Source organism: Melospiza melodia, chromosome 1 (assembly GCF_035770615.1).
Source record: "Melospiza melodia melodia isolate bMelMel2 chromosome 1, bMelMel2.pri, whole genome shotgun sequence".
Lineage (NCBI taxonomy): Eukaryota > Metazoa > Chordata > Aves > Passeriformes > Passerellidae > Melospiza > Melospiza melodia.
The window spans coordinates 133,827,401-133,854,991 of NC_086194.1; the positions used below are offsets into that span (position 1 = coordinate 133,827,401).

General features: G+C 38.4%; 1 protein-coding gene across 2 annotated transcripts in view; it reads right to left on the minus strand.

Moving 5' to 3' along the window:
- RB1CC1 (RB1 inducible coiled-coil 1) overlaps positions 1–25,607 on the minus strand; it is a 65,902-nt gene extending 40,295 nt beyond the window's left edge. For both annotated transcript variants that reach the window (XM_063168702.1, XM_063168694.1), the window contains exons 1-5: positions 25,527–25,607; positions 12,602–12,707; positions 10,476–10,603; positions 7,973–8,099; positions 7,545–7,715 (exon numbers count right to left, since the gene is read on the minus strand). In XM_063168702.1, the coding sequence (XP_063024772.1) occupies positions 7,545–7,715; positions 7,973–8,099; positions 10,476–10,546 (369 nt within the window). In that variant the 5' untranslated portion in view covers positions 10,547–10,603; positions 12,602–12,707; positions 25,527–25,607. The remainder of the gene's footprint in view (positions 1–7,544; positions 7,716–7,972; positions 8,100–10,475; positions 10,604–12,601; positions 12,708–25,526) is intronic.
- Positions 25,608–27,591: the final 1,984 nt, after the last annotated feature.

Here is a 27,591-nt window from a genome sequence, read left to right on the forward strand (position 1 = left end):
CACTGACACTTTGTATCTAAAAGTCTACCCTGTGGCAATTTAAAAGTTAACCCAAACAGGAGCTCCTATCCCAGCAGTCTGGTTCCTAGAAAAGCAAGGGTGAACAGTATTTCCCAGAGTAGCAAATTAATACTTGTTAATTTTTCAGAAACGTTGTAACAGGAGGACTTCTACTAAGTGTCAGAATCTCTCAAAGAAACAGACACAAGCCCAAAGGAACAATAATATAAAAATACTCCAAGGCCATCTAAGCATGCAACCAGGAATTCATTGTCAGATGAGCTGCAGCTTCTTAATGTACACACAGGAGACGTGGACATTAAAATTAAAATTCTCTTATGAAAGCCATCATTAATATTGCTCATAAATCATTTCAATCATAAGCATTGAGACATACTAAGTCTCTCACAGGCAAAAGATTTTTTTCCTGAGCTAACTCTGAGATCAAAATTCATTGGAAAAGTTTCTTTCAAGTAACATGTATTCAAAGTTATCCATATGCTAATAGACTGCAAATCAGATTGTACAAATGAACAGACATGTTCCAGGGCACACATGCAAGGTATTACAACAGCACCCCGTATTATCATCCCCTCAAAGTTATTTTTACATGTGCCAAAAAAATTCTGTCTAGGTGGTAGGAGGCAAACAGGAGAATTATGTCAGCATGGCATGCAATTAGAGTCCACAGAAACACAGCAGTGCCTTCAGTGCTTTTGATGTTGGTTTCTTAAGCTATATCATGAAACAAGCTCATTACATTAAATAGTAAAGAATATTACTCTGAATTCAGGAGGGTCCAAACAGATGGCTCTAATGAAGGTCCAACCACATGGAGTAACTATTTGTGCACATGCCAGAACTGTTTCAGACTTAGACTATACTAAGCAGATACTAGTGCATACGAGAAGAACACTATGTTAAACCAATATTTCATTTGTTTTGTTTTAGTTATCCTGCTTTCAAAATGTGAAAGCACACAGCAAGAAAACACAGCAGAGAAGTTGTTTTGCATCATTTGGAGTATCTATGCAATTTAGCTATTTTCCTTGAAGTTATGAAATTAAAAGCTACACAAATGTACCTTTCTTAACTTGCCATCACTTCTGAAATAAACCTTCAGGTGATGTGGCTTGTTCTTCCTACATGCTGTCTACTTCCATAGACAACATTTTTGTGAGAGATCTCAAGCTACTTTAAAAGGCACTAGACCAATTTATTTTATATAACTGTATAGCTCTATACAAGCAAGAATTAAGCAGCTCTCTGCTAAATGAAGTCTAAAAACTGAATTATATCAAGCACAGAAATAAAGGCCTGCAATCCAACATATGTTTTAATGCTTCTCAGTAAGGTTGCCAGCTGCAGCACAGAAAAGGAAGCCTGCCTAACAACAGGCTTGCTTTTGTCATTGACTATTCACAGACACACTCAAGTCTTACTGGCAGACACCCAATGCTTCACAGAGCACAAAAGTTAACTTCAGTTGCCTTGTAGGGCTACAATCATCCTACAGAGAGAGGTACAGCAGCATGTCTAGAACAGCAATTGCCTCACTGCACCACTGGAATGAGAACCTAAAAGAGCACTACTAGCAGAACATGAATACCAAGACCCAGACTAATCCCTACGTGCTGTTATGTGAAGAGTAAATAATGACATCTTCGTGACCAAATTTTTCAAGAAATCCACAGGGCCACCAGAATGCATTTAATCTTTGGCTAGGTGTTGTAACAGAGAGTGTAGCTGAACTATTTCCTTTGAGAATCACAAATTAAATGTAGGTGATTCTTCTGACGAAGAATCTTCTTATAATGAATTCTTTTTCCTAGGTTTCAACCAAAAATCAGTAGAATCAACAAAGTATGTTTTATTTAAAGCAGAAATTAACTGGTGAAGTGTTTAGTATTTCAAGACTGTCTCTGCATCCTGCTGTCATAAATCTGCTCATCTGAATGAGCAAAATCTGACAACGGTCTGTTTTGTCTTAAGTGGTCTTTGGACTTACCTCTAAAGAACAAAAGTTCTCAGGAAATGCAGGGTTCTTTCCATTTTCTAAAACCCTGTAGTAGAAGGAAATAAGTAAAAGTCCTCTATTGCCATGTGTCTGAATCCTGTAAAAGGGACTCCTTACAGGTTTCAATCAACCTCAGACCAATAGAAATGATCCTTGAAAGTAAAATTCCACAGACTTACTGCAACAGCAGATAAATGCTTTCACAAGGAATTGTTACCTTGTTTACCAAAATTAGTAACCATTATCTCTAATACATACACAGCTGTAACATGAAACTACTAAATTAAGGTACACTTCAACATTCAAGTTGCAAAAAAAACCCTGTAATTGGAGCAGTTAACTTCACTGTGAGGGAGACTGATATTTCATGGTAACTTCTTTCCATAGACAGCTGTTTATTCCATTCTCCTTTAATAATGGTTATTTTTGATGACTGTGTCCTTTGGACATTTGTCCACACAGTTCATAACTTATTTCCTACTCAGAAAGTACTTATTTCACCAGCGTAGCACAGTAGAAGTCATTTTCTAAGTGACAGATTAATTCCTTTCTTCAGTAATGCTTTCACTAGTTCTCTCTGATATTATAAGCAGATTTGGAGAAGTCAAGTGACAGAACTTCCCATCAAAAAACAGAGAAATTATATAAACCACCACATCAGGGAGTCAAACCATGGTATAAGGTAAGTGTTGGTTTCCACTAGCTTGATTCCAAGTCACTCAACTTTTTTCGTTCTGATCAATTTTTTTAAAGCTTGATCTAAAATTTTGGTTACAAAGGTAAAAAAAAATTCTATAGTAGCATTTAGAAAGATCTACCTTGGAGTAAATCTTTCATTATACCTTGGGATAAACTAAAGCCCATTTTACCATACCCTGCTCAATTACTTTAAAAGATTGAGACTGATCTGAGTTACAGAGAAATCTGGGCTTCTTAGGAGGAGCCAGAAGTGTGCCTGACTATTAGACAAATATTTTAGCCAAAATTAATTTGGCCACACAATTATTTCAAACACTACACACCATGAAGAACATTAATATTTTAAAATAATTCTTTCCAGTGAGTCTCAAAGCAACTTTCTAGTAGAAAAGAGCATTTCTCTAAATAGTAGATCCACAATTTTCAGGAAGCATGACTATACTTCTTGGCTTAAATATCTGAAGTGTTTGAAACTAAACTGAGAATGATCTATGACTATGTACTATGACTACAGTCGCGGTTTTACACAACCAAATGAAATGACCACACAGTTTCTCATCCTCATTTCCACTTCTCAAAAAAGAACTGACAGGAATTGATAGTTTGATTATGACAGCAGCAGCATCCCATGAAGTGTGAAAGATACCCACTCCCAAAAAGTTCAATATCCCTCCCAGAAAAATGAACTTCAGTTGGATCACTTGGAAAAAAAAAATCCTTTCCTAAAGGCTAAGCTACCAGAAATTATTTTAAGTAGTGGTGTTAAAAGACCGTGAGATTGACACAACACAACCTATTGCACAATACTCTGTGTAGAGAACAGCTTGTTTTCTCAGCTGGTGTGCATGTAACTTTTTGCAAACACTGTGTGCACCTCACTGTCCACATACCGCAGCTCACTGCAAGAACTGCTCAACTGTAAGAAAGGTGGGAGACCAGGCTAGCTGCAAAAAAGGCAACCTGGAGCCCTTCAGGCAGAAACATCTCAAATGTAAGTTTTTAGCCCAGAAGAAACCAGAATGCCAAGACATAAAATGAAAACAGGCTTAGAGAGTTGACTTTACTGAGATTTTTAAAAAAACATATGAACAAAGACATCATATTGCAAATGAAAAAATCTGTGACTAAAATTTCAGCTTAAATAGTAAAGGAATGAGTTAAGGGAACAGATGTATCTTCTTTAAAGCTACCTAATCTTTATGCTTTGAATTCTACATAACGAGATCATAGGTGGTGAACAGGAACTTAAGAAAATCCATAATAAATGTTAAAATCATGAAAACAAAGAAAGAGAAAATGGATGTCTGACCCACACAGTACCATGGAAAACCAAATGCAAGATACATTCTGCACAGGAATAATTTTTGGTTAGGAGTTATGAAACATAAAAAAAGATTGTAACTTTTTTGATGCAGCTTTTGTTACTTTTTATGTAACTCAAAGAAATTAGTGTTAATTATTGGGGGGGGGGGGGATGGAATGGCTGGTTTTACATATACTTATATCCTACAAATAAATATATGCAACAGGCCATAAGAATGCCAAGACTTCCACTATGAACTAAAATATGACTTCCATACCTGAGTAGTAACAACAGATTACAGGAAAAAAAAGGCAGAAAGCAAAAAAATAACTTAATTCAATAACAGACAGAAAAATAACAGACAGACAGAAAAATAACAGACATAGAAAAAATGATGGAGAGGCCACAATGCATGGATTCATAAAAATACTTGTTAAAGGAGACCCTAGAACTACTTTTACTGAGAGGAAAAAAAATTAGAGGCCATATATCACTCTATATTTTCAACTTCCTATCAAGTCTGATTTTAAAGATCATATACTATAGTCTCTGGGCAGAGCAGATACCAGATTAAATAGAAACAAATATTCTTCCTTTCTTTTAATATTTATACATCACTGCTTCTTGTTGTTGACAAAAACAGGTAAGACTTTTTCATAAGCAATAATTTAGAATGTAACCTTTATTTTCCTACTACATTATCATATAATAGCACATGTATTAGTAGTAAATATTATTTAGTCAAATTTAATTAATTAAAATGCTCTAATTACAACAGGCAAAAACCTCTCCATCATCAAGTACTGCCATTCTGTTTTTCTGGTAAAGCAGGTTACTATTTCTCTAGAATTAATAAAAAGACAAAGCTTGGATTATTTTGTAGGAACTCTCCCATACAGTACTCTCAGTGTGACTTTGGGTGCATCAATCACACAACCACAGAGGTTCAGAGCCTTTTTAGCTCTCCCCAGATCTTAATCAATTTTGAGAAGGATTAATATCCCATGTTCCTTCTTCCTCCCAGGCAAGAGGCTTATGGTGAACCTTGGAGAAGATTAATGATCTAACCACATTCCCAGTCCTCCCTCAGTTTCTTCTGAATTATTGTTCAATATTCTTCAAGCAGGCATCATGAAAAACTACTTTAGTACAACACTGCAATACTTCTTTACACAGGTTTCACACCTTGGTACATTTAAAAATCACAACAGACTATTTACTAATCTTCTATTACACATGATGCATTTATCAGTCTCCTGATATTCCAGAGAAGTACTCAATTCATTTTCACAGCCTAACACAGAGCCTGTGGCTTTAGAACATTTAAAATCTTGGATAAAATAAAATGTCAATGTAAAGGTGAGTCAGATTTAAGAATATTACTACCTATTTACATAAATTTCCAAGTTTTTCATAAGAAAACAAATACAATCACTATAACCATTTTATAAGGAGGGAAGAACTCTCAAAAGTGGGGAACAAATAATAATCTTCCTGAAAATAAATCTGCAAGCTAAAAATAACACCTGAATTCTACCTGGACCCTTGTTTAAAGACAATTCCTGCCCCTGCTTCCTCCAGTCCTGCAATACTACTAATAGGTGACACTGAGTATGGAAAGATTTATTTTCTCCTTGCAAATCAACTCATGATCACTCTTGTATAGTTTCCAGTCTGTAGCTAAATATTAATAGTATTATAGACCTGCACCCAGAATGTAGAAACAACTATAAATATGTTATTTAGATCTTTAGAAAGATCTTCTAAGTAACATATTTAAAAGGCATAAATACTGAAATGAACTTGCATGCACTGTGTATTAATACAGTCTTCAGACTCAAAGGGGGAATATTAGGCAGCATCAACAGTTCTTTTCAAGTCTAAATAGGAGTATTTTTAATAAAACCTTGGAATATAAAAAAAGCTTACTCCAGAGGGACTAAATATGTTCCACTGTTATATAGTAATTTTACCAAACTGAAAGCCAAATTAAGAATCTAAGAGCTAAAAACAGGGTACAGAACAGAGAAACCAGATAAAACAACAATGAGAAACATGAAACTGAGTATCATCACCCTTCACTTCCATTATCCTCAACAAAACACAAAGACTGTAGCAATTACTACAGCCCCACTTTCACATCAAATCAATGTGAAGTATTTAGAAGCTATCAGTCTTCCTTACTTTTATAACCTCCTCTTAATACTTCACAAAGAATGGTTTTAAAGCACTTTCAGTTTCAGCTGGTAAAACCAGAGCACAACTGAAAACCTCCTACTCCTTAGCTGAACTCACATTGGTATCTACTCTTGCCTATGACAGTCATATGACTCACAGACACCTAATAACTCAAGGTCCTATTTACAAAGTCAGCTCTAACTGTCAACAGGTGGGGGAGAGAGCAAGAGAGAGTCTATGGGACTCAATCCTTGCCTTAAATCAGACAGTATGTCAAGGTCACATTATTTCACATTATTCAGGAGAACCCTCCCCCTCCTGACAGGCCAGGATGCCAAAATCCCTGTTCTCTATACAACAGTTAACAAGCTTCTCTAAATTCTGCTTTGTAGTATTAAATCCCAGCCACTTCAAGTGCTACATGTTCTTCTTAGCTGCATTAGAGTTGTCACTAAAACTAAGAAACTTTTTACCAAGACAAAAAAGATATCACTATTCATTTTGTGTGAGGCGCTCCACATAACCATTCTCCTGCTGCCACTAACTGGAATAATCTTTAGAGATATGAAAAATGCTTAATAAATTTAAATGCAAAATTTGTAAAGAAAAGGAGATCAGTTTTTAATAAAGAAACAATCTGTAAAAATAAAACATAACTACTGAAGGCATTGTGTCAGTGTCTTGAACATGCAGCTGGTTTTTACTGCATGCACATGAGTATTTAACTGAACATGTTGCAGTGAGCCACTTTTCCCTATCAAAACAACACAGAAATAATCCAATTGCACTTCTGACCGACTTGCAAGTAAATATATGCAATATGCAAGTAAGAGGCAGTACTCAATAATAAGCAACCTGAACTGTGGGAAAAAGATTTGTTTTATTAATTCCTCACCAGTTTAGACATAAAATATGAGCATAAAACAGAAGAGTGGCAACATGCTTTTAAAAATCATAGTGTTAATTTTCTACTTGAGTTAACATCGCTTCCAAAGTTACTTTTCTCATTTCAGGCTCAGGCGGACTAAAAGTTGTTGGAAAATAAGGCAGTGCATTAAGGTATGGTCCAAGCAATCTGATCATTTTTGTTTTGTAAATACTTTTGCAAATGTACACATTCAAAAGGTGCCTCACACTACAGTTCTGAAAGAAGCTCTGAACATGCTGAAGAAGCAAGCATATCTCTCAAAACTTACCTTGAAACTCTGAGACAAAGACTCTGAAGAGTACATCACCACTAATACAGCATTTTTACTGCCTTTTGAAGAAACTATTTCATGTTTTACATCAAGCTTTCCCTCTGACATATTTTCCTTTGGTGTGCAAATCCAGTAACAATCTACTTACCACAGCAAGCTGTGTTCGTGATGCTACTGTATGAAACACTGCAGGCATCATAAGAGATTCTTCTACTTTCAATTCCATCTCATTCTCTGCTGAAAATGTGGTTTTGGGGATAGCTGGTGGACGTTCACACAAGATCATTTCTTTGTTGAATAAAAAAATTGGGTTGGTGTCCTACACTCAAAAAGGAAACAAAACCAAACACTGAGTAAAGGTAACTTGCTGTTTAATTATCAATTATTTCCTCATGTGAGTAATGTGTCTTGAGAACAAGTTAAAATCTACACTTAGAAGCTGAATACATAAACACCTGTTTCTCAAATGAAAGAAATCCGGCAAACTATGGAAGAAAAATTAAGGCATGGTCCTTAATTATTCTTTTTCTTCCCCTATAAATGAAAGTTTAGGCTAAGAATGCAGCATGAACTTACTGTTCCAGCACTGTAACTACACACTCTTCTGTCTGGTGCCATACACTCTCCTCCACTGACAACCAGTACTTGGTGCTGAATGGCAATCTTATACTTTGTTTGAATTGCATATTTCAGATCAGCCACACTGAAAAAAAAATGGGAAGAGAAGTTGATACTATCAGATTACTCATGTCTCAAATTTTACGTATTTCTGTAAGAGACACAGGTGACTTATCTGTGTCTAAGCAGAACATTTTTAAAAGAAGTATTTTTATTCTGCACAATTACATATTTCTAAATTTTATAAGTGCTATGATGTGTTGCATTCTGGATATCCAATCAATACGCTATCAGCTAAAAGAAAACAGCCTCTGCATTGCTGATATATCACCAGCAATATTTTTCCCAGATCTGCTGGCATGCTGAAATTCTGGATTAAGTCACACCAAGCATTTAGGATAGCAACTGTAAAAGTCATATTGTGTTCCTTGAATTTATACTGTACAACCAAACAGCTGACTTGCTAAGGCCCTAAAAGTCAAGACTATCAACACTTCATTATTCACAGCACAACTACAATTCCACCTAATAAACTCTGACTGATTTACTGTACATAAAGCACTTAACAATAACAGGAAATTCAACAACCAATATGTATATAACAAATTAACATAAATATCACAGATTTTAACAGAGAAACAGTGTAGCAATAGACCATTTCTGGTCTTCCTTCACCAGCCTTACACATTTAAATCTAGCTGACAACATCTTAACATTACTGCATATTTTAGACAGTTCTAGACTGTCATTAAGACACTTGTAAACAGCAAAGTAAACAAGATTTCACTAATCTGATACAGTCACTGACCCCAGCTAACATAACACACTGTGGTAGCATCTGTGCAAAGGTATAAAAAAGCTTCAGAATACGAAGTGAATAATATAAGCATCAACAGTTTTGATGTAACTAGTAGGAAGAATAACAGTGTTACTGTTACTTGAAAAAGATCATAAAGATCTGTTATTTAAAACAACCATGATTCAGTATGACATCACAAATGCATTACAAACCTCTCGTGAGTGCAAGCTTGTACTTGCTAGCTGTGTTACAGCAGCCATTCACCTAGCACTTCCCTGGGCTTTAGGAAGATAACTTGGCCAGTCCACGTACAAGGAGACAGGCGAAGAACCCAATAAAGTCAGTCTTACTAGAAAATGCAACTTTATACATGCAGATATACAGAATAAGCAGTTATACTGTTCAACTGAAGAGTCTGATTTTGCATGGTCCAGTTGTTGGAAAGCTTTCTCAAAGAGCAAAAAGTGGGCCCACAGCAAACTATTAAGAGTCTGGCATGGCAGCTTAGATGCTGCACCTCACTTATCATGATTTAAAAATGTAATGTCTAACTGTATCAGACAGCTTACAGGGGGGTGGGCACACCTGTAAATGACCTAGCAGAAACAGAATGGCTGAAACACTATTTTATGTTCAGTAATAGCCTGACTGTCAGCTGGCTTTAGAGAAGAGCACACAGAAATAGTCTGGACAGTCTTTTTTCAGTCATGAAAATTACAAACAGGGATCCAAGAGAAAGGAAACAATGAATTATTAAAAAAAAAATCCATGGTAGAAAACTTTCTTACCCTATTACTTGCAACACATCCATAACCAACAAACTATGAAGACAGCAGGTGAGCTTGGCCCTTGCTACCCCCAAGGTCTTGCACGTGAGAACAATGAAAAAGGATACAATACAAACCTCTCTAAAAAGTATCTATACATTTACAAGATGCTTTTAGCATGCAGTGAAAAAAAAAAAAAATAGAAACAGTAAATTTGTTGGGACTTAACCATGATCCTCTAATACTGATCATGCTCCAGGCAGATGGGCATTCAGAAGTTCATGGTTTACATATAAAACCATGTAAAATAGTCTGGAGCCTTACAACTTGGCAAAAAAACAACTTTTACTCATCTAGCCATGAGACAAAAACTGTCATGCCAATTCTTTAGCATCCAGAAACATTCCAGTGCACACATTTTCTTCAGGATGAATGTACTGACAAGAGAAAGGACAATGTCCAGAACTCCCTCTATGATGTCAGACAGTAAAAAAGAAGCCTTTACTAGAGAAATTCCACATAAAAATACTATTCAAAAAAAAAAAAAAAAAGGGAACAAATCATCAGAAGTCATTCAGACAGTTTTTTCAAAAATCACCAAACACACCACACTCAGTGAGGAGCAGGTCAGCCTCTGCCACTATCCCAGAAAGTAACTTCTCTACTCTCACACACACAATCATCTGGCAAGGCAATGAAAATGCTAATCATAAAAAAAAAAAAAAATTAAGGAAAAAACACACCAAAATTCACTCAAATACCAGAAAATCTAGAGGAAAACTACAATGACATATTAAAAAAACCCCTAATCTTCATCTGTCAAATACTTACTATATAAAAGTATACACACTTCTTAATTTAAAACAAGCAATACACAATTAATTTACTCTCTTACTTTTGTACAGCAAGTTCAGTATCAAATGTAAGGGTAGTTCCAGTGTTGACCAAAAATACATATAGCTTCATGATGATTTCTTTAGGTCTCTGAAGTTTGTAACTTCCACTGCTAAAATCATTTAGAAACTGAAACAAAAATGTCAAGTGTTAGTTTCACAGGAGTTATGAAAAAGACAGACATATGTTTTCAAAAACACTCTTTCAGATATATAGGGTGTGAATACATCAGTGCTCACATTCCACAGCTCCTTATTCATTACCAAAGACAGAGATGTTGCTCCTCTTGCCAGAAACATAGGCAAGGTAACATATACACATACATATGCATATACAGACAGTTAGGAGAATACATGAGAATATACACTGAGAAGAATAAAAGAAACTAAATTAGAAAAATACAAGAAAATATTACTTCCAAATGCAGAAGCCATCATCCCAGATCATTACCTGGATTTTCTCAATTATGAAATACCTTTTAAATCCCAGATAGTAATTTCCAGACATCTTTTTTTAGATTTTACAAACAGCAACACAATCTAGTAACTCCTCAACTTACAGCTACTAAGTCTATCTGCTAACTGCTATCCCTATCCATACTTTTTCCCTCAGAAATTGAAGCATTGCAAAAAAAGAAAAAAAAAAAAAAAAAGGAAAGAAAAAGAAAAAAGGCAAAATCCCTTTTTGTATATCTCTACAATAAGTAACAGCTTTAAAAATCTTCTATTATCAGCATTAGCTAAATCTGTAGCTTCTTTTTTTGTTACTGATAGCAAACATGAAGTATTCAAGCAAGAAGGTCAAGACATATTTTCAGTCCTGTGCCCTACAAGAACTTGGATGAGTAACTCTATGCATGTGTTTTGCCAGAGTATGTGACAGATGAAAAACTTTAACCTGCCTCATAAAGCACTGAGCTTTAATTTGAGATTCTATTACTAAAGTACTTCACTCTCCTGAGCCCTTTTCTCTTCTCCTTAGGAGCTAGGAAGCTTATGAGTAATTTCCACCACACTACCAAAGCTGCTGCTGCAGAAATACAAGCACTGCAGTCACTAATGACCTGAGATCTTTATGTGGAAGGAATTACAGAAAGTTAAGCTGTAAGTTTTAGCCACTAAGCAATATTTTTATATAATTCTAAAAATGACTTTTTGGATTAAATTACTACACAGGTAATATAAGTCATTCCTTTTTCCTTGAAATATTAATAGGACACACAGCTATCCATGCAGCCAATCATATCACTTGAAAATTAGTCTAAATACACATTTATCTCTTTGTCTAGACAAAGAAAAATTGACAAACCACAGAGAAAAATAACAAACATGCCATTAATATGTGCAGGGGGGAGAGGTTTTATGAGACTATTCCAGAAAGTCATGAGTTTGCTTACAAGAGAGCAGCTATCCTCATGCTTTTCAAGCCTTAACTACAGACATAGTTAAAATATGTATTTTTACAAAAAGGTTTCAGAAACAGAAGCACATCAAATAAAAAAAGACCAGTTAAATAATTTGATCTGAAGAGAGTTTTGTTGCCCTTACACCTGAACTCTACTGTACTCAGTGGCACCAACTTAATTTTGAATCAGAAAAAGAACATACTCTATAAACTAAGCTATTAGACAGGTAAAAACTGCTGAACACCAAGAACAAAGTAAAAGTTTTTTATTTTATTAATAAATTCTTTGGACTATGTTTCAGAATTATCAGTCTCATGCACACTTTTCTTTTCCCAAAGGGTACTCGTGACTGTGATCCAGGTAGAATTAGAAACAAGGATTAAATAATACAATGTTCCAAGCACAGACCACATGACAAAAAAAAAAAAAAAAAAAAAAAGAAATTCTTTCCCATCTAAGCATAGTAAAAGGCAAAGGCTTGTATAGTACCTAGTTTTCATATGAACATTGCTACCCAAGCTAAAGCAATATTCAAGAGAGAATGTGTCCAAGACACACACAAAGCAGAATTTTAATCAAGCATTTACCCATCCATACCACAACACTAAACCTAACTAAAACACAGAAAGAAGAAACATTATTAAGACCAACACTATTTATGACAGCATCTGCCACACATCAGGAGTCTCTAACTTTTTAACTTCTGACAAAGAAAGAATTACCTTCAGGCATTATACAGAGCTACCGCCTTCAAATTCAAGCACACACTCACTTTCCTTGATTTTTGGCAACAGAGTAGCATGGCTGTTCAAAGCCAGAGAAGAAGATCTGTAAAGAAAAGATTCAGAATGCAATTATTACTAAAATGTCAGGATTTTATGATCCTAATTGCATTTAATATAGAAATCAGTGTATGTTAATGCCAGAAGAATAATTATGCAGTAGTTGTTTGGGGTTTTGTTAATTAACAATACTCTCCAGTCACAAGTCTGCCCAGATCTGCTATATGTCTGAATACTTCTGCTCATCACTTTTGTTTAAAATAATTGTTAATCAAAATTTTGAGTGTTTACAAAGAGAGAAATTTAGTTCACTATAAAGAACTGTTTGCTTTTTCATTAACTGAAATTATTTTCAGCACTCACGCAGAATGCTGGTATACTGATGCTGAGAGCAATAGAGAAAGTCTTAACAATGCAATTTATCTAAGAAAATCCAGCACTATAAGGTATACATGCTACTGTTGTTGAATGAACAGTCTTACCCAGCAGCTGCCTCCCCCAGATTCCTTCAGGAATCAGTATCACCTTCCTTACCTGACATGTTACCTGTTTTGCTAAGCCACTCACCTACTTTCAAAGCATGTGTTAGATTTATTGATTCTATTTTTTTAAATACACTGAAGATGTTACCACTCCCAAACTGTCACTAAATCTTGGTCAGGGGCTTCCTCTCCCAGAACTGCTTCTTAAACTACAAAATGAGCCAGATCAGCAAAGGTGACCTTTCCTAAGCTACCCTAGTTCATTTTAACTGTGTTCAGTTAAGTAGCAGCACCAAAGGAGAAGGAGCCTTGGCAAAGAACATGTGGGTGACCTGTTGGGCTCAGGGCAGTGAAGCAAGTGCACAAATTCCAGACTGCAAACAAACATTATTTCTATCATGTTAATGCCCTAGCAAGCTTTCTGAGAAGATGATCAGGCACTATAAAGGGTGATAATCCATTACTAAAAATAGGCTTGCTGAAGCCTGAAAACCATTAGAACATGTAAACGATTTTACTCAACCTGTGCTACTACAGATAAATCAAAACCACTCCACCCTACATTCTAAAACCTTAATAAATGAAAAAATTATCTTATTGTCATGGAATAGAAGAATTATCTTCCTCCCTTTTGTCCACTCCCTCATCAAACCCATGCAAAATGCACACATGACATTTTATCAGAAGCAAAGGTACAATAAAAGGGAAATAACCAGTGCGCTTAAGTGCTACCATTAAAAAAAACTATAATTGAACTGTCCTCCTCCTGTTTAGCTATCAGCAGTCAGTAGCTGTACTTGAGCAAAATGAATTTCTGAATACTTGCCTAAGGTTAAAGTAATGCACATTAACACAAAACTGCTGAAATACTTCTGCCACAAACCAGGAATACGACCCAACAATCTCTTGCCTTGTAATTGCTTTGCAACCACTAAGACAGAAAAAACAGGTGCTGTTTCTTCACCCAACATCTCATCAAATCATGCCGGGGGAAAAGAACTACACTAACACAGGTAGGACAAATTTGTATTAAACTTCTCTTTAAGAAAAAAAAAAAAAGAAGATAGAATTCACAAAATTCCACTAAATTTACCTACTCTCAAGGCTGTTACAAATTTCAGTGAACACTTCAGGGAAGAGGGGAATGATGTAAAGCAAAGTTCCAGAGAATACATGCCTTAAGCAGCTACCTTTTCTGCAGATTCACTGATGTCCAACAAACACATGCTGCAGCATGTCCTTCCTCCCTTCAGCAGGAACTATGTTAACTGCCTCTCTCCAGCTGCCTGTCTTCACAGCTTTGGAACAAAACTAATTTTGAGAGCTCTCCCTAGTCTTGCATCTCTGGACAACATCTCTTTGTGTTCAAAGTTACAGGGGGTATACATGAAAACCTATCACAGTTGCCTAAGTTTCTTTTCTTTCAAAGGCCAGGTTATTGCTGATTGTTACAGGCAAGGTCAGCTACATATCACAAATTAGCCTTTAAGTTTGTTCCCAATATTCCAGAATCATCCAGCAGCAATACAAGTTCTTAACATAATCAAGGAGTGAAAGTCACACCATCAAGTTACAACAGAATATATCCACACACATTTTGTTCTTCTTCTGTTTATATTACCACAACAGGCCATTAGGAGAGTATCAGGCTTTATTTATTCATTTTTAGCTTTAAACTCTTAGGTAGTGTTAAAAGTTTCACAGCTTTTATAATGTTACATAGCTGAAATTATTTTCATTTGTTTTAATAGAGGTTCAACAACTACACAATTTGACAGCTAATGAAGACAGAGCTGCTATCTGTGTAATCAAACAAAACCACAAACAATAATCAACTCACACTATTTGTTTAAACTGTGTGACTTGCAGCATTAAATTCCTGCTATCATATAAACTAGATCCTTCACACTATGGTATAGAAGTCTGTATGACCAACTGTCATGAATTATCAGTAATACCAAAAAAAAAAAAAATAGCTGAACATTTGAAATTTTCTTTAACAGCTGCCAGATCAGACAGAATATGGTAGGCATTAATAAAAGAAAATCAATGAGATTACAAGAATGGAAGAATAGCACAAAGTATAAAAAGTTTCCACAATTAACTGAAAATATGTATAGTGTCATATTAGGTAATAAAACTGCAAAACCAGCCATGAATACATTGTGCTGGCTCCAATGTATTTCACTGCTCTACACTCTACATTGCAATGCAATTACTGCAATCTTTTCTTGTATAATATAAACTCTTCAACAACCAACTGCTTTTGAAGTCAGTGTTGATCAATACTTTCAACACGTGCTGTTTAAAAGCATTCAGATATATTTTGGTTCAGAACTTGCTCATTGTTACATCTCTAAAAGAAATTAATGTCTGCTTACAGACTCTTATTGTAATTACAGCAGAGGCATCACAGGTTTCACACCACCCTACATATAATCCTCTGGCTACATTAACCATCCATTTCTGCCCTTAAATGCAGAATCCCTACTTCTAATTACCTAATGTTGACTGTTCCATTGTTTCATGGTACAATTCTTTCCAACTTCACAAACTCAAACACTGAATCATGGCATTCAGAGTGGGACAAAGACAGAAATCAACACTTACGCTGTTTGGGTTTAAAGGGACATTAATCAACTTCACTTTGGTCATTAAATTCCCTGTATTATCTTAATTGCTCACGTTCATGCTTCTGACATCTCACTTTCCATACTTCCTTTATAATCTGGATTACAAATTAAACTTGAGCAAACAGAGATACTGATAAATTTTCTTTAACACCATAAAATTTAAACTGAACTCTGCCAAAGGAATGGTTTTCCTTTAAACCCAGTGGTGTGAAATTCCATCCACAACAGCAACACACAAGCAGTACATGGTATCTTGCTTTTTGTTGCCAGGGAAGAGCAGGGAAATGTGGCTCCACATCTGTATGCTAAGTGTTGTACCCATCAATGCTTCATCTGCCAGGTCAGACAGAACCAAGAGGCCCAAATTCTCTTCCCCTTGTGGGTATCTCCAGGTCAAAACGGGCTCAAGTCTGAAAGCAGACAGAACTAGCTGAATTACCTGATCAAGGCAAGACTGTTCACTCAGTGCCTGCATTTCCACACTGCTACTAGACATTGACATATTTCTGTGTGATCACCATCTGTGTGCGGCTGATAAAGAAGTTTCACTTCCCTTACTGCAGAAGCGCTGAGGCTACACCACAGGTAACAGTGTCTCCTATATGAGTCATAAATGTTACCCCCAGTTACCAGGGTCAGGAGTCTCACAGGACACCACCACAGAATTCCTGACTGTTGAAAGGGCAATCCATCTGAGGCAAAGGCTGACAAGTCTGTGACATGCTTAAAAAGACTCAAGTGCTATTCATCATTCAGTAAATATCTTATCTGGGTAACATCTCACCTCAAGGCAAATATACCTTTATTACCTCTCAAGATTGAGTCAACTTTGGAGCACATTATCATGTTATTAAATTGTGCTTCATTTCCATACCACAATTCTTAAGGTTTGCCTCTCAGATGCTACAGTTTCTGTGATTTCACCTTTCAGAGCAGGATTTCCTGCTTCACCTCGACTTAATACACTCTATAATAGACAAAGATACAAGACCAGTGCAGAATATCCCTTACAATTCATTTTGTTTTCTTCTATAAACCTGCATTCAACCTCCACTTTCCTTGTTTTTTCCAAGGGCCCTTCTCAAAAAATGCTCTCTTGCTTCAACTTGCAGACCCCAGAAGCACAATATTTTATAGCTCATAAATCAAATGAAAATGAAAATAGAAATTGAAGCTAAATTTAATCCAACTAACAGCTTTCTTAATGTCAGTTGTAAGATCCTCTCTAAAAGTAGGCTTTAAGGACCTTTCTTCAATACTGCAAACAACCTAATGCATTTAACCAGAAATACCTTAATTTTGCGGAACATTACTACTACCACAAAGAAGAAATAGAAAGAATAGAAAGTATGACCTCATTGTGAGGGCATACATTCTTTAGTAATGCTTTATGCAACAGAAATGGCTATGTTTCTAAAATACAGCGCAAATGCATATAATTTTCTGGATAGCCAACTGTTGAAAGGAAATATACTTTAAAAGGCACTAAAAGAACTTAAAAGAAAAATTAACAAATAAAAAACACCCCTAAGCCATGTGATTAATAAGTAGTAGGGCTCCTCCTGACCCAGGTACAGAGAATAATTTAATTCTCCTACTCCTTCAAAATAAATTTAATGAGAAGACCACATTTAATCATAAGATACATATTACTGAAGGTGGAGATCCTATCTTGTATCAAAGCCTATAAACCTCATGTTCAAGCCACACTGCAGTCTCAAAGAAAGGCTGTCAGTCCCTGACATCTGTAAGGTTGCAGCCATCTGGAGCTCTATTTATATGTTGAGATGTGCATCAGGCACAGAGGCGGTCACTTAATTACAGCATCTCCAACAGTCACTGTGTTCTTAGCAGCTCTCACTCTGCTGCTGGGCAGCACAGGGAGCCTTTTCCACTCAACCCAAGAGCCAGGCTGCAATCCTGCAGAGCAGCCAAGACACATTCCTGAACCCCTACTTCCCAATGCACTAAAGAGGAATTTCAAAAGTCAGTAATTCAGTATTTCATAGTCTAAGACGCTTCTTCCTTCCTTCCTTCCCCTCCTTTAAGATGAATCATTTTATATATTACTACCCTAATACTTCAGTTACATATGGGCCATCATATTCAGAGTTGCTCCTACAACTCTGAATTACATGGAAGCTCCTCATTCAGCCAAGTAGGTGCTGCAATGCCTTCAGAAGTCCTCAGCAACATCAAGGGTGAAAGAGCAGATCAAAAGCAAATCTGGGCAGGTAAGAAAACACTGTGCATTAAAGAGTGCTTTGAAATCAGTGTGGGCCAAAACAATGCAGCTTCTCACAAGTTCAGACAAAACTTACACTGAATTTTAGGAATGCGATAGTTTCAAACATGTTCATAAGACAACAAGCACATGATCAGGCACTGGGTCATGACTACATATGGATGAGATTGTAAAGCTTCAAATCTGATGGTTAGCATCTATTCACACTGCTGTTTTCGCTGATTTGAGGAGCTGCCAAAAACACAGTCCATATAAAAGACCAGATAAAAGCTCTCCTCTTCCAATAGTAAATACAATTTTACCCCATTTTTCAAAACCTTGCATCTCTTACATGATAAAAAGTGAAACTTATGTGCCTCAGTTAACAGGTACAAGCCAGAAAACAAACCTAGGATTTCTGACAATCTTATTGCTAGGAAACAGCCCACAGCCTACAGAAGTATCCCTTCTCTTTCTTTATTTTTAATTGATGGAAACAAGTCTTTCCACAGCTGTCTGCACCTTACTTTTGACAAAGTTAACTGAAGGTTTTGTCAGATTTTCTTTTTTTAAATGTATAACTTTGCCATTTCAGAGCATTTGTGGAGTGCAAGCCTCCCATGAATTACAGAGATTAATACATTGTCTTTGCAAAGATTGGTACTCTCAGGTACATGGAGCTTCAGGTGGTTTTATTCAAGTTACTGACTGACTCCATAGTGGTGCGAAGGTTCTTCCTGTAGGTACATACTCTTTAAAATAATTAGCATGTAAAATCTTCCAGTGTTTGCAAACAATACTGCAAGAAACAAACAACAAAAAATTCATTCTTTCTTATACCCAACTCAGACAAGTCACCAACACTTCTTCCACTAACATTCTCTCTGATCAACCAAGAACACCAACTCTGGAACACAAACAAAAGGTGCACCAGACTTCTTCCCCTTCTTCAGCCAGTTGTTCTTCTGCTCCTTTCCCTGCATCAACTTTCAGTGGTGCAACTACCTGGATATCTGTGCAATAAACTGGATGACTTTGCTGTAGTAAGTTAGAAACACCATTCTCCAGGATACTGATAGCTCAAATTGGTTCCATGATCTGGTTCATCACATAGACTCCACAAACTACACTCAACTAAGGCTGGAGAAAAGCCAATGAATACAGCAGTTACTCAACATCAGAACCATCACTCAAGAAGACAAGTGAAAATTTTCAGAAGGCATCATTCATGTTTCTAACTGCCCTTGCCATCCTCAGTTACTAACAGACCACTTCTTAGAAACCTAGTAAAAAAGCAAAAACCAGTACCCTCTTAAAAAGCAGGCTAAGATAACTTAAAAATTTGCAATTACTATAGATGCAACCAAAGACAGAGTTTCTCAAAATTTAGTCCAAGAGGCCATTTCCCCTGTTCTTCCCTCTTCAGATACAACATCCTGATGCTACAACAATTTTTTTTTATTTCTTGTTTTCTTTTATATGGAAAAGAGAAAAATCTAGGCCAGAACTTTTTAAAATATGAAAATACAGAACACAGGACTGATTAAATGGCAATTACTTCACAGGAATGAAAACACTACAGATGGAAAAGAAAGTCAAAGTCTGACAATAATGAAATGTAAGGCAAGTAAAGATTCTTGTGATTTAGTCTGACTGCCTACATAAGAGTCACAGGTTCTTCCTTAATTGCTATTCATAAGCAATCAGATTTTAAAAGAACCATTAAAGTTTTCTAGCAATAAGGAAATCCTCTACCATCTTGGTAAACTGCTTAATTGCTTTGCAACTTTACAACTTGTTTCAAACTTTTCTTATCCTACATTAATTATAAAATCATTATTTGAACTTTCAAGATCTAAAGATAGAATTTATCAAATTTCTCTTTAAGTTACTTATAACTCATACATCACCTACCAACTTCCTCATACATATTCATCCACCTTCTTTTATTTTAAGTGGTATCTGAAAGTAAATGACCATCAGCAAGATGCAGAGCTGATATAAACCCCAGTCTCCCTAGGTATACATATTCAGAAATGTCTAGATTCTTCTCAGATCGATTTATTAACTCTTTTTGGATATCATACATTTACAAATCGCCTTCATATCTCTACTGGCAACAGTGTGAAAGAAGATAACAGCAATGTGCTGAGAAATGAGAAAAACTGCAGGATAGTTTGCGGAATATTAAATTGCCTCTAATCTCAAGAAGGTGTTTTCTAATCTTCATCTGCCCTTCTTTACCTTCCTGGAATATAAATCATTAGTAGCTTATAACAGCGAACAACATGCACCAATAAATTCTTTTATGTAGTTTTACCAATATAAGAACTATACAATCACCAAAGAAACTCCAGAGAAAACCACAACTTACAATGACTGAGACATTACAACTATATTCCTGCCTTATTGAACCCTGGTTGTGCTGTTTAGAGCCATACATGCATGTGAAAATGTTGTCACAATACATTTGCTTTTTGAAATGTACAGGTATTTTACCACCAAGCCTTTCATTTAAAAAGGAAAGTTTACACACTACCCCTCCCCCGCTTCATTCAGAAAGAACTGAGAATTTTGAGTCATTTTTTCAAACCATTCACTGGGTGAGAATCAAGTTTCTTTTAATCAGCAGACTACACAAGTACTTGTGAAGAATATTTTTAAATAGAGAAGTCATCTTGAATTTACTAGTAGAACACTTACAACACAGCATAAGCAGAGTGTATTAGAAGACAGCTTCTAGTCCTGTTACACAATATATTCTTATGTAAGAATCTTCCCTTCCTCTGAATTTAATAAAAATACACACTCTGGAGGATGGAAGAATAACTGTATAAACAAAAGCACCATTTTGTCAGTATGACCTGTTTATCCTAAGCCAACTACAATAAACAAGGGTCAAATTTTCACACTTTGGATGTACTAGCACAGCTACTTGGCCTCAACAAACTTGAAATAAAGTTCAAGACAAACCACTGACATTGAAAATCCCTGCAATATCAGGAAAAAAAGCCCACTATTCAAATGATATAGAGCAAAAAGTACTGCAGCTATAACTACAACACAAAAGGAGCATAACATGTTCAATCATAGAACTAAATCAAAATAGAAAATGGGAACTTAAAAACAGCTACCTCAAACATTCAAAAATCAGACCTCAGCAAAGTGCAACTTCTACAGGATTTATATTTTTGCTTTGCTAAGGGTGGTATAATTTTTTTGAATCTATGATGTAAGTAAAACTCTCCCTATAATTAGTTCTCCAATGCTGTACTCTACCTCTAAAATGCATACAGTTTTCAATCTGTTCAAAATGAAAACAGCATACTGGCCTGTCAAATACTTCTTAAAAAAAATAATGAAGATTGATGTATCATACAGATACTAATTCCACCTAATCCCTCCAAATAAAAGCAACAAGCAATCAAAACACTGATCACACTATTTCACTATTGCCATCAGAGCTTTCCTACTCTCCTGAAAAGGCAAAAATTCTGTTTCAAAAGAAAGTCTTAAGAGGTAAGAAAACATGAGTTACTTCATAAAAAGAAAATACATCCACGCTCTGAAGTCAGTTAAAAAATCCTTAGAACATGACTTAGGCAGAGCTGCTCTCAAATATTCACTCACCACTCTTGTCATTGATCCTATAGCATTACACAGCAAGACAGACGCAGGACACTTGGAACCCAGCTAGCCAACAAAGCAGTTTCACATTTTACTTTCCATCAACAAGTAATTTACACAGGTCAGAAAGAAATTCATACAGCACTCAGACAAGCCTTTTTTTTTTTTACTTATTTGTACTAACTCATAGCAAACAGTCCACCACGTTCTACCACAGTTTATTTTCTAGATGCACAAACTACCAGAGCTTTATATATAGCACACCGTAAGCGTTTCACCTGGATGCGATAAAGACAGCAGGTCCAGCTGCAAAATCTCTTTCCAAAAGAAACTGTCAACATCTTGGATGGACATAAAAAGCTACACTAAGCTGTTGCTTGAGCTCAGAACCCTCCTGAACCATGGACAGCAAACCTGAAGAACTAAAGGAAAATATACACTTGGAGACGGACACAAGAGTAGCAAGAACTGCCCTGACAGCCCTGGTGCTTCTCCTGACCAGCCCTGCCTCAATCTATGAGCATAAATGTGGTAACAATAAATTTGTTTAGATACTTCTATTGACAACTTCCAATAACTAGTATTGAAAAATTATGCATGTATTATTAACAAGATGAATCCTATTAGAAAATACAAAGCATATCTACTTCCAACCCTGCTCACAAATAGAAAAAATTTTAGAGCTGGTATGTGGCCATGATGTCTTCCAACTTGTCTTTCAACTGAACTACATTAAAAGTAATAAAAGTTAAATTAAAACGAAATAAAGAGTGGATCTGCACGATGAATTAACTCATAAATAAACAAGTGACCATCTCAGTAACCACAGAATGTTAATTAGGTCACAAAAATAATTGCTAGCAATTTCTTTATCACTATTAATTGTGCTATAGGCTTTTACAACACGCAATTCATGTGAAGATCTTTCAACTCGTACACCAAAAACATTAGTCTGGCAAATCAGCTAGAAAACAGGCACTCTGTAATTCTTGCAATTGGATTAGTAATTTACATATTAATGATTTTTTTGTGTGTGTGTTTGGTATCACTGCATTCAATCACATCCTGCAGTATAATACAATATTATTATGTAAGCTGGCATCTTGTAATCAAGTGTTTGCTACTCAGTAATACTGATTAGCAACTTTGCACCAGAATGCTACCTATTAATAGGCTCCTTAAAAGTAGTAAGGTATTAATTGTTTTTTCCCCTCCTCATCTTCAGAAACCGTTCATATAATGTCACTGAGATGTGGACCACAAATCAGGAGCACAACTTTCTTGAGCAATATTGCAAATGCAGAAGGAGACACATGACTGCTTGGGCACTGTCCAAATGACTGAAGTAGCTCGTGTAACAACTGGGTACACACACTATAGTTTTTCATTTGAACTTGTTTCCCCTTTACCTCAACATGCTAATGAACCCATCCTGTGCAATTTAAGTCTCAAGACTCTCACACCACTTTTTCACAGAAAGTAACTGCTAGTTTAAAAGCAAATAAAGACTTAAGGACACACTGATAACATAAAGAAAAATTCTTTCCAGTGATTCCACTGTTACTGCCACTCTTACCAAAAATAAATCAACTTGTGCTACTCCCTTATCCCCAACATACACTCAGTTCCCTATTTAAACAAAATAACTGAATTTCAGTTTAGAAATTGTTTTCTGCCTTAGTTTCTGCAAGGCCATGTAACAGCTGTGTTCAGACAACATGCAGGGACACACCGTTTTTTAAACAGACACCACAAAAGACCTCAAAATAACCCTTGCCCTCTCCTCCAGTCAGAGCACAAGTCTGCTGCATACACTTCTAATTATAAATATAGTAACCTGACATGGGGAGAGAGACAGCCCCTTGGACACGATCTCAGAAACTACTAACCCAAATCTGTGCTGAGCACAAGCCTAGAGCAACACAATTTGTGGCTGAGATAGATTGCTATTTTACAATCTACAAAAGATACAGCTACTTGTACAGAGTGGACAACAATAATGGACTTCCAAAGCACAATTAGGTCTATCTTACAATAATCCACTATCCCAATAGATCCTGCTTGCATTTCCTGCTCTAAAACTGGCATACTACATGTTCTTCAGCAAGTAATTTTCTTTACTACTTTCAGCATAATAAAATAAAGCCATTTTAAGTTCCAGGCTGTATTTGTACTTTAGAGTAAGTACAAATACATCCTCTGCATACTTTAATCTAAACTTAATGATGCTAGAATATCTAAATCCTTTCTTGTTAATATTTGCTTCTTGGCACAAAAGTCTGTCTTAGACCACAAGATAAGAGTAAAGTAATTTCTTTATGTGCTTCATCTTTTAAAAATTTCCCAAGGTACCACATACTAAATATTCTTAAAATTCACAGTTGAAATATATCATAATAGTGCACGTTTTCATTATCACAATTATTATGTAGTACTTCCATGATGTATGGAGATGAACTTTTTAGAAGGGTATGTATAGAAGTCAAGGAGCAATAGCTTTAAACTGAAAGAGTATCATTTTAGATTGGATATAAGGAAGAAATTCTTTACTGTGAAGATGGTGAGACACTAGAACAGGTTGTCCAGAGAAGCTGTGCATGTCCCATGCGTGGAAGTCTTCAGGGACAGGTTGGATGGGGTTTTGAGCAACCAGGTCTAGTGGAGGGTGTCCCTGCCCATGGCAGACAGGTTGGAACTAGATGATCTTTAAGGTGCCTTCCAACCCAGGCCATTCTATAATTCTGATTCTATTTATAGTGTTATTCCTCACAATACTTCTCGGCTGTATGAAATTCAACTGCCTGAAACATGTTTTTCCATCCTTGCCATTTCTCCAGCATTGCTGAGGCACCTTTTACCATACAGTAAAACACCTCCAGAAGTGTAAGTCCTCCCATAAACCCAACAGCACACACAACTTCTGACACACATATATGTGAATACAAGGAAAAAGAACCAAACCTCAACCTCCTCATTCTTCCCCACAAAGAATTAAAGGTGAAAGCTTAAAATATGAACCACAAGAAATGGCTCATGGCCAGGACATACCATGTAATTCCTTCAGACAAAAACATACGACACAAGAGAAAAAAAAGCTATGGTCATATGAGGTCTAAACTAACATTTCTGTGTTTCTCGGGAGCAGACATGACTTTTTGTTTCATGTCTAGGTGATGTTAAGTAAGAAACACGAACATTACAAAGGTCAGCTTATTTAATTCTCACAGCATTTATATTAGTCTATCTACCTCTTGATCACTGGCAGCCAGTACTTTTGAGGGTCAGTGAGAAAGAAAAGCGAGCACTGATCCAAAGAACATCCTGCAAGCCTACTACAGAGCCGTAAGAAAAAACCGAAGGGACAATTCATTACAGGACACATGCTTCCTCGGGAGCAGGACCAAGTAAACAACTGAGGGAGAGGCAGAACAACGTTTGTAAACACTCAACGCTTCTGCACGGAGCTCGCCCGACCGCCGCCGACGGCGGGCACGGCGGCGCTGCCAGGCTGAGTCATTCCTTGTAGTAACTTCACCGCGAATCGCTCGCCCTGGCAGCGGAGCCCTGGGCAGGCAGGGGCACCCCGGCCCGCCCGGCGCTGCTCCCCCTGACGCCGGGCAGCCACCGCCCCCCCACCCCCCCACCCACCAGCAGCAGCTGGGCTCACTCCGCCGCCCCGGGACCGGCTCCGGCCGCGGGATCCCGGTCCTCCCCGACCCCCGCTCCGCCGCCTCCCAGCTCTTTGTCGCCCGCCCCACGGGTGCAGCCCAGCGCCGGGACCGCCGCCCCTCGCCAGGCCGCCCTCCCGGTACCGGAGTCCCCGCCTTCCCCGCGGCTGGGAGGGGCTGAACGGGGCGGCGGGGGGAGCCCACACGTCCCCGGCAGCGCTCGGCACTCACCCCCGGGTCCCGCGCGGGCAGCGCCGCTCATCCTGCGCCGGTGGCGGCGCGTCCCCCCCCGCGCCGCGCGGCCGGGCCCGGCGGCTCCGCGGGGGCGCGCAGCGCCTCGGCGGGGCCTGCGGCCGAGCGGGGAGAGGCGGCGAGCGGGGAGAGGCGGCTCGGCGGGGCGGGCTGGGGGCCGCGGGGAGCGGGGGAGCCCTGCCTGGGGCGGCCGCCGCCGCCGCCGGTGTTTGTTGTTGTCGTCAGCCGCTTCCGGCGCGAGGGCTGCCGGGAGGGGGCGGCGCGCGGGAGGGACCGCGCGGCGGAAGCGGCGGCGGCGCGCGGGCCCGGGCGGGTGCAACCGGGAGGGGTTGGGGGGGCCCTGGAGGGCTCCGGTTCCAGCCCCTCTGCCCACGGCAGTCTGGGGGTGAAAGGGCCCTGGAGGGCTCCGGTTCCAGCCGCTCTGCCCACGGCAGTCTGGGGGTGAAAGGGCCCTGGAGGGCTCCGGTTCCAGCCCCTCTGCCCACGGCAGTCTGGGGGTGAAAGGGCCCTGGAGGGCTCCGGTTCCAGCCGCTCTGCTCACGGCAGTCTGGGGGTGAAAGGGCCCTGGAGGGCTCCGGTTCCAGCCCCTCTGCTCACGGCAGTCTGGGGGTGAAAGGGCCCTGGAGGGCTCCGGTTCCAGCCCCTCTGCCCACGGCAGTCCGGGGGTGGCCGGAGGTGGAAGGGCCCTGGAGGGCTCCGGTTCTAGCCGCCTCTGCCCACGGCAGGAACACCGTCTCCGCTATACCAGGTTGCACAGAGCTCGATCCACCCCGGCCCTCAATACTTCCAGGGATGTGTTCAAGATCTTTTCACCTTACCTCTGGGCAGCCAGTTCCATTTCTTCCTCAGCGTCACACTAAAGAATTTCCTCCTAGTGACTGATGTAAACCTACCCTTTTTCAATTTAAACACATTCACTCTGTCCCTGCATGCCCTTGTAAAGAGTCCCGACCCGTGTTTCCTCCCTCCTTCCTTCCCTTAAGATCCTGGGAGGCCACAATCAGGTCACCATGAAGCCTTCTCTTTTCCAGGCTGAACAATCCCAATTCTTTCAGCTTTTCTTCACAGGAGCAGTGCTCCATCCCTGTGATGAATTTGACGGCCTCCTCTGGACTCCCAACCAGGTCTATGTCCTTCCCTTGGTGGGACCCCGGAGCTGGAGGCAGCACTGCAGGTGGGGTCTCACCAGAGCAGTGGGGCAGAATCCCCTCCCTTGCCCTGCTGGCTGCACTGCTTTTGATCCAACACAGGACATGATTGGCATTTGGAAGTCAGGCCCATGGCCTTATCCGAGTGGGGGGCTTATTCAATTTCATTTTAATCTGGGATGATAAACAGTCAAAAGTTTAGGAAATCTACAGAGAGGTTTAAATATATGTCCTGTGTGTTTTGAGTTTTATTGTGAAGAGATATACTGAAATAACTCACACGCTTCACTGACATTTGGAATTATAAAAACAAACCTTAAAAAGAGATGGTTTTAGATGACACTTTCATAATGTTGTGGCCAGGGTATATTCAGATATAGGATATACTCTGCGCATAAGAGGAGAATTGCAAAAAAGAATTGCGTGTCATGGTCCCAAGCACAGGAAGGACATCAACATACTGGAAAGAGTCCAGAGGAGGCCACCAGGTTGAGTAGAGGGATGGAGGATCTCTCCTGTGAGGAAAAGCTGTGGGAATTTCCTTTGTTCATCCTGGAAAATAAAAGGCTTTGGGATGACCTGATTGTGGCCTTCCATACCTTAAGGTACTGCTCACAAGCTGGACCAAGCTTATGGTTTTCACAGTAAACTTGTAGTGGCCACCTCTGCTATGTTGGAGAGCTTCCTGCCTGTTTGACACATTAAAGACTATGTTGAATAGTCACAGCCTGTCCAGGCAGGAATTTCTTGGCCTTTTAGAACAAGCCCCCAGTTGCCACCTTGTGGCATCCCATAAACAAGTACTCCCCAACTCTGCAGCTTGTTGGGAGATGCATACAAATTCTGAAAGACACCTGTGGCACTTCAGACTACAACAATAAATTGGGCAGGAAAGA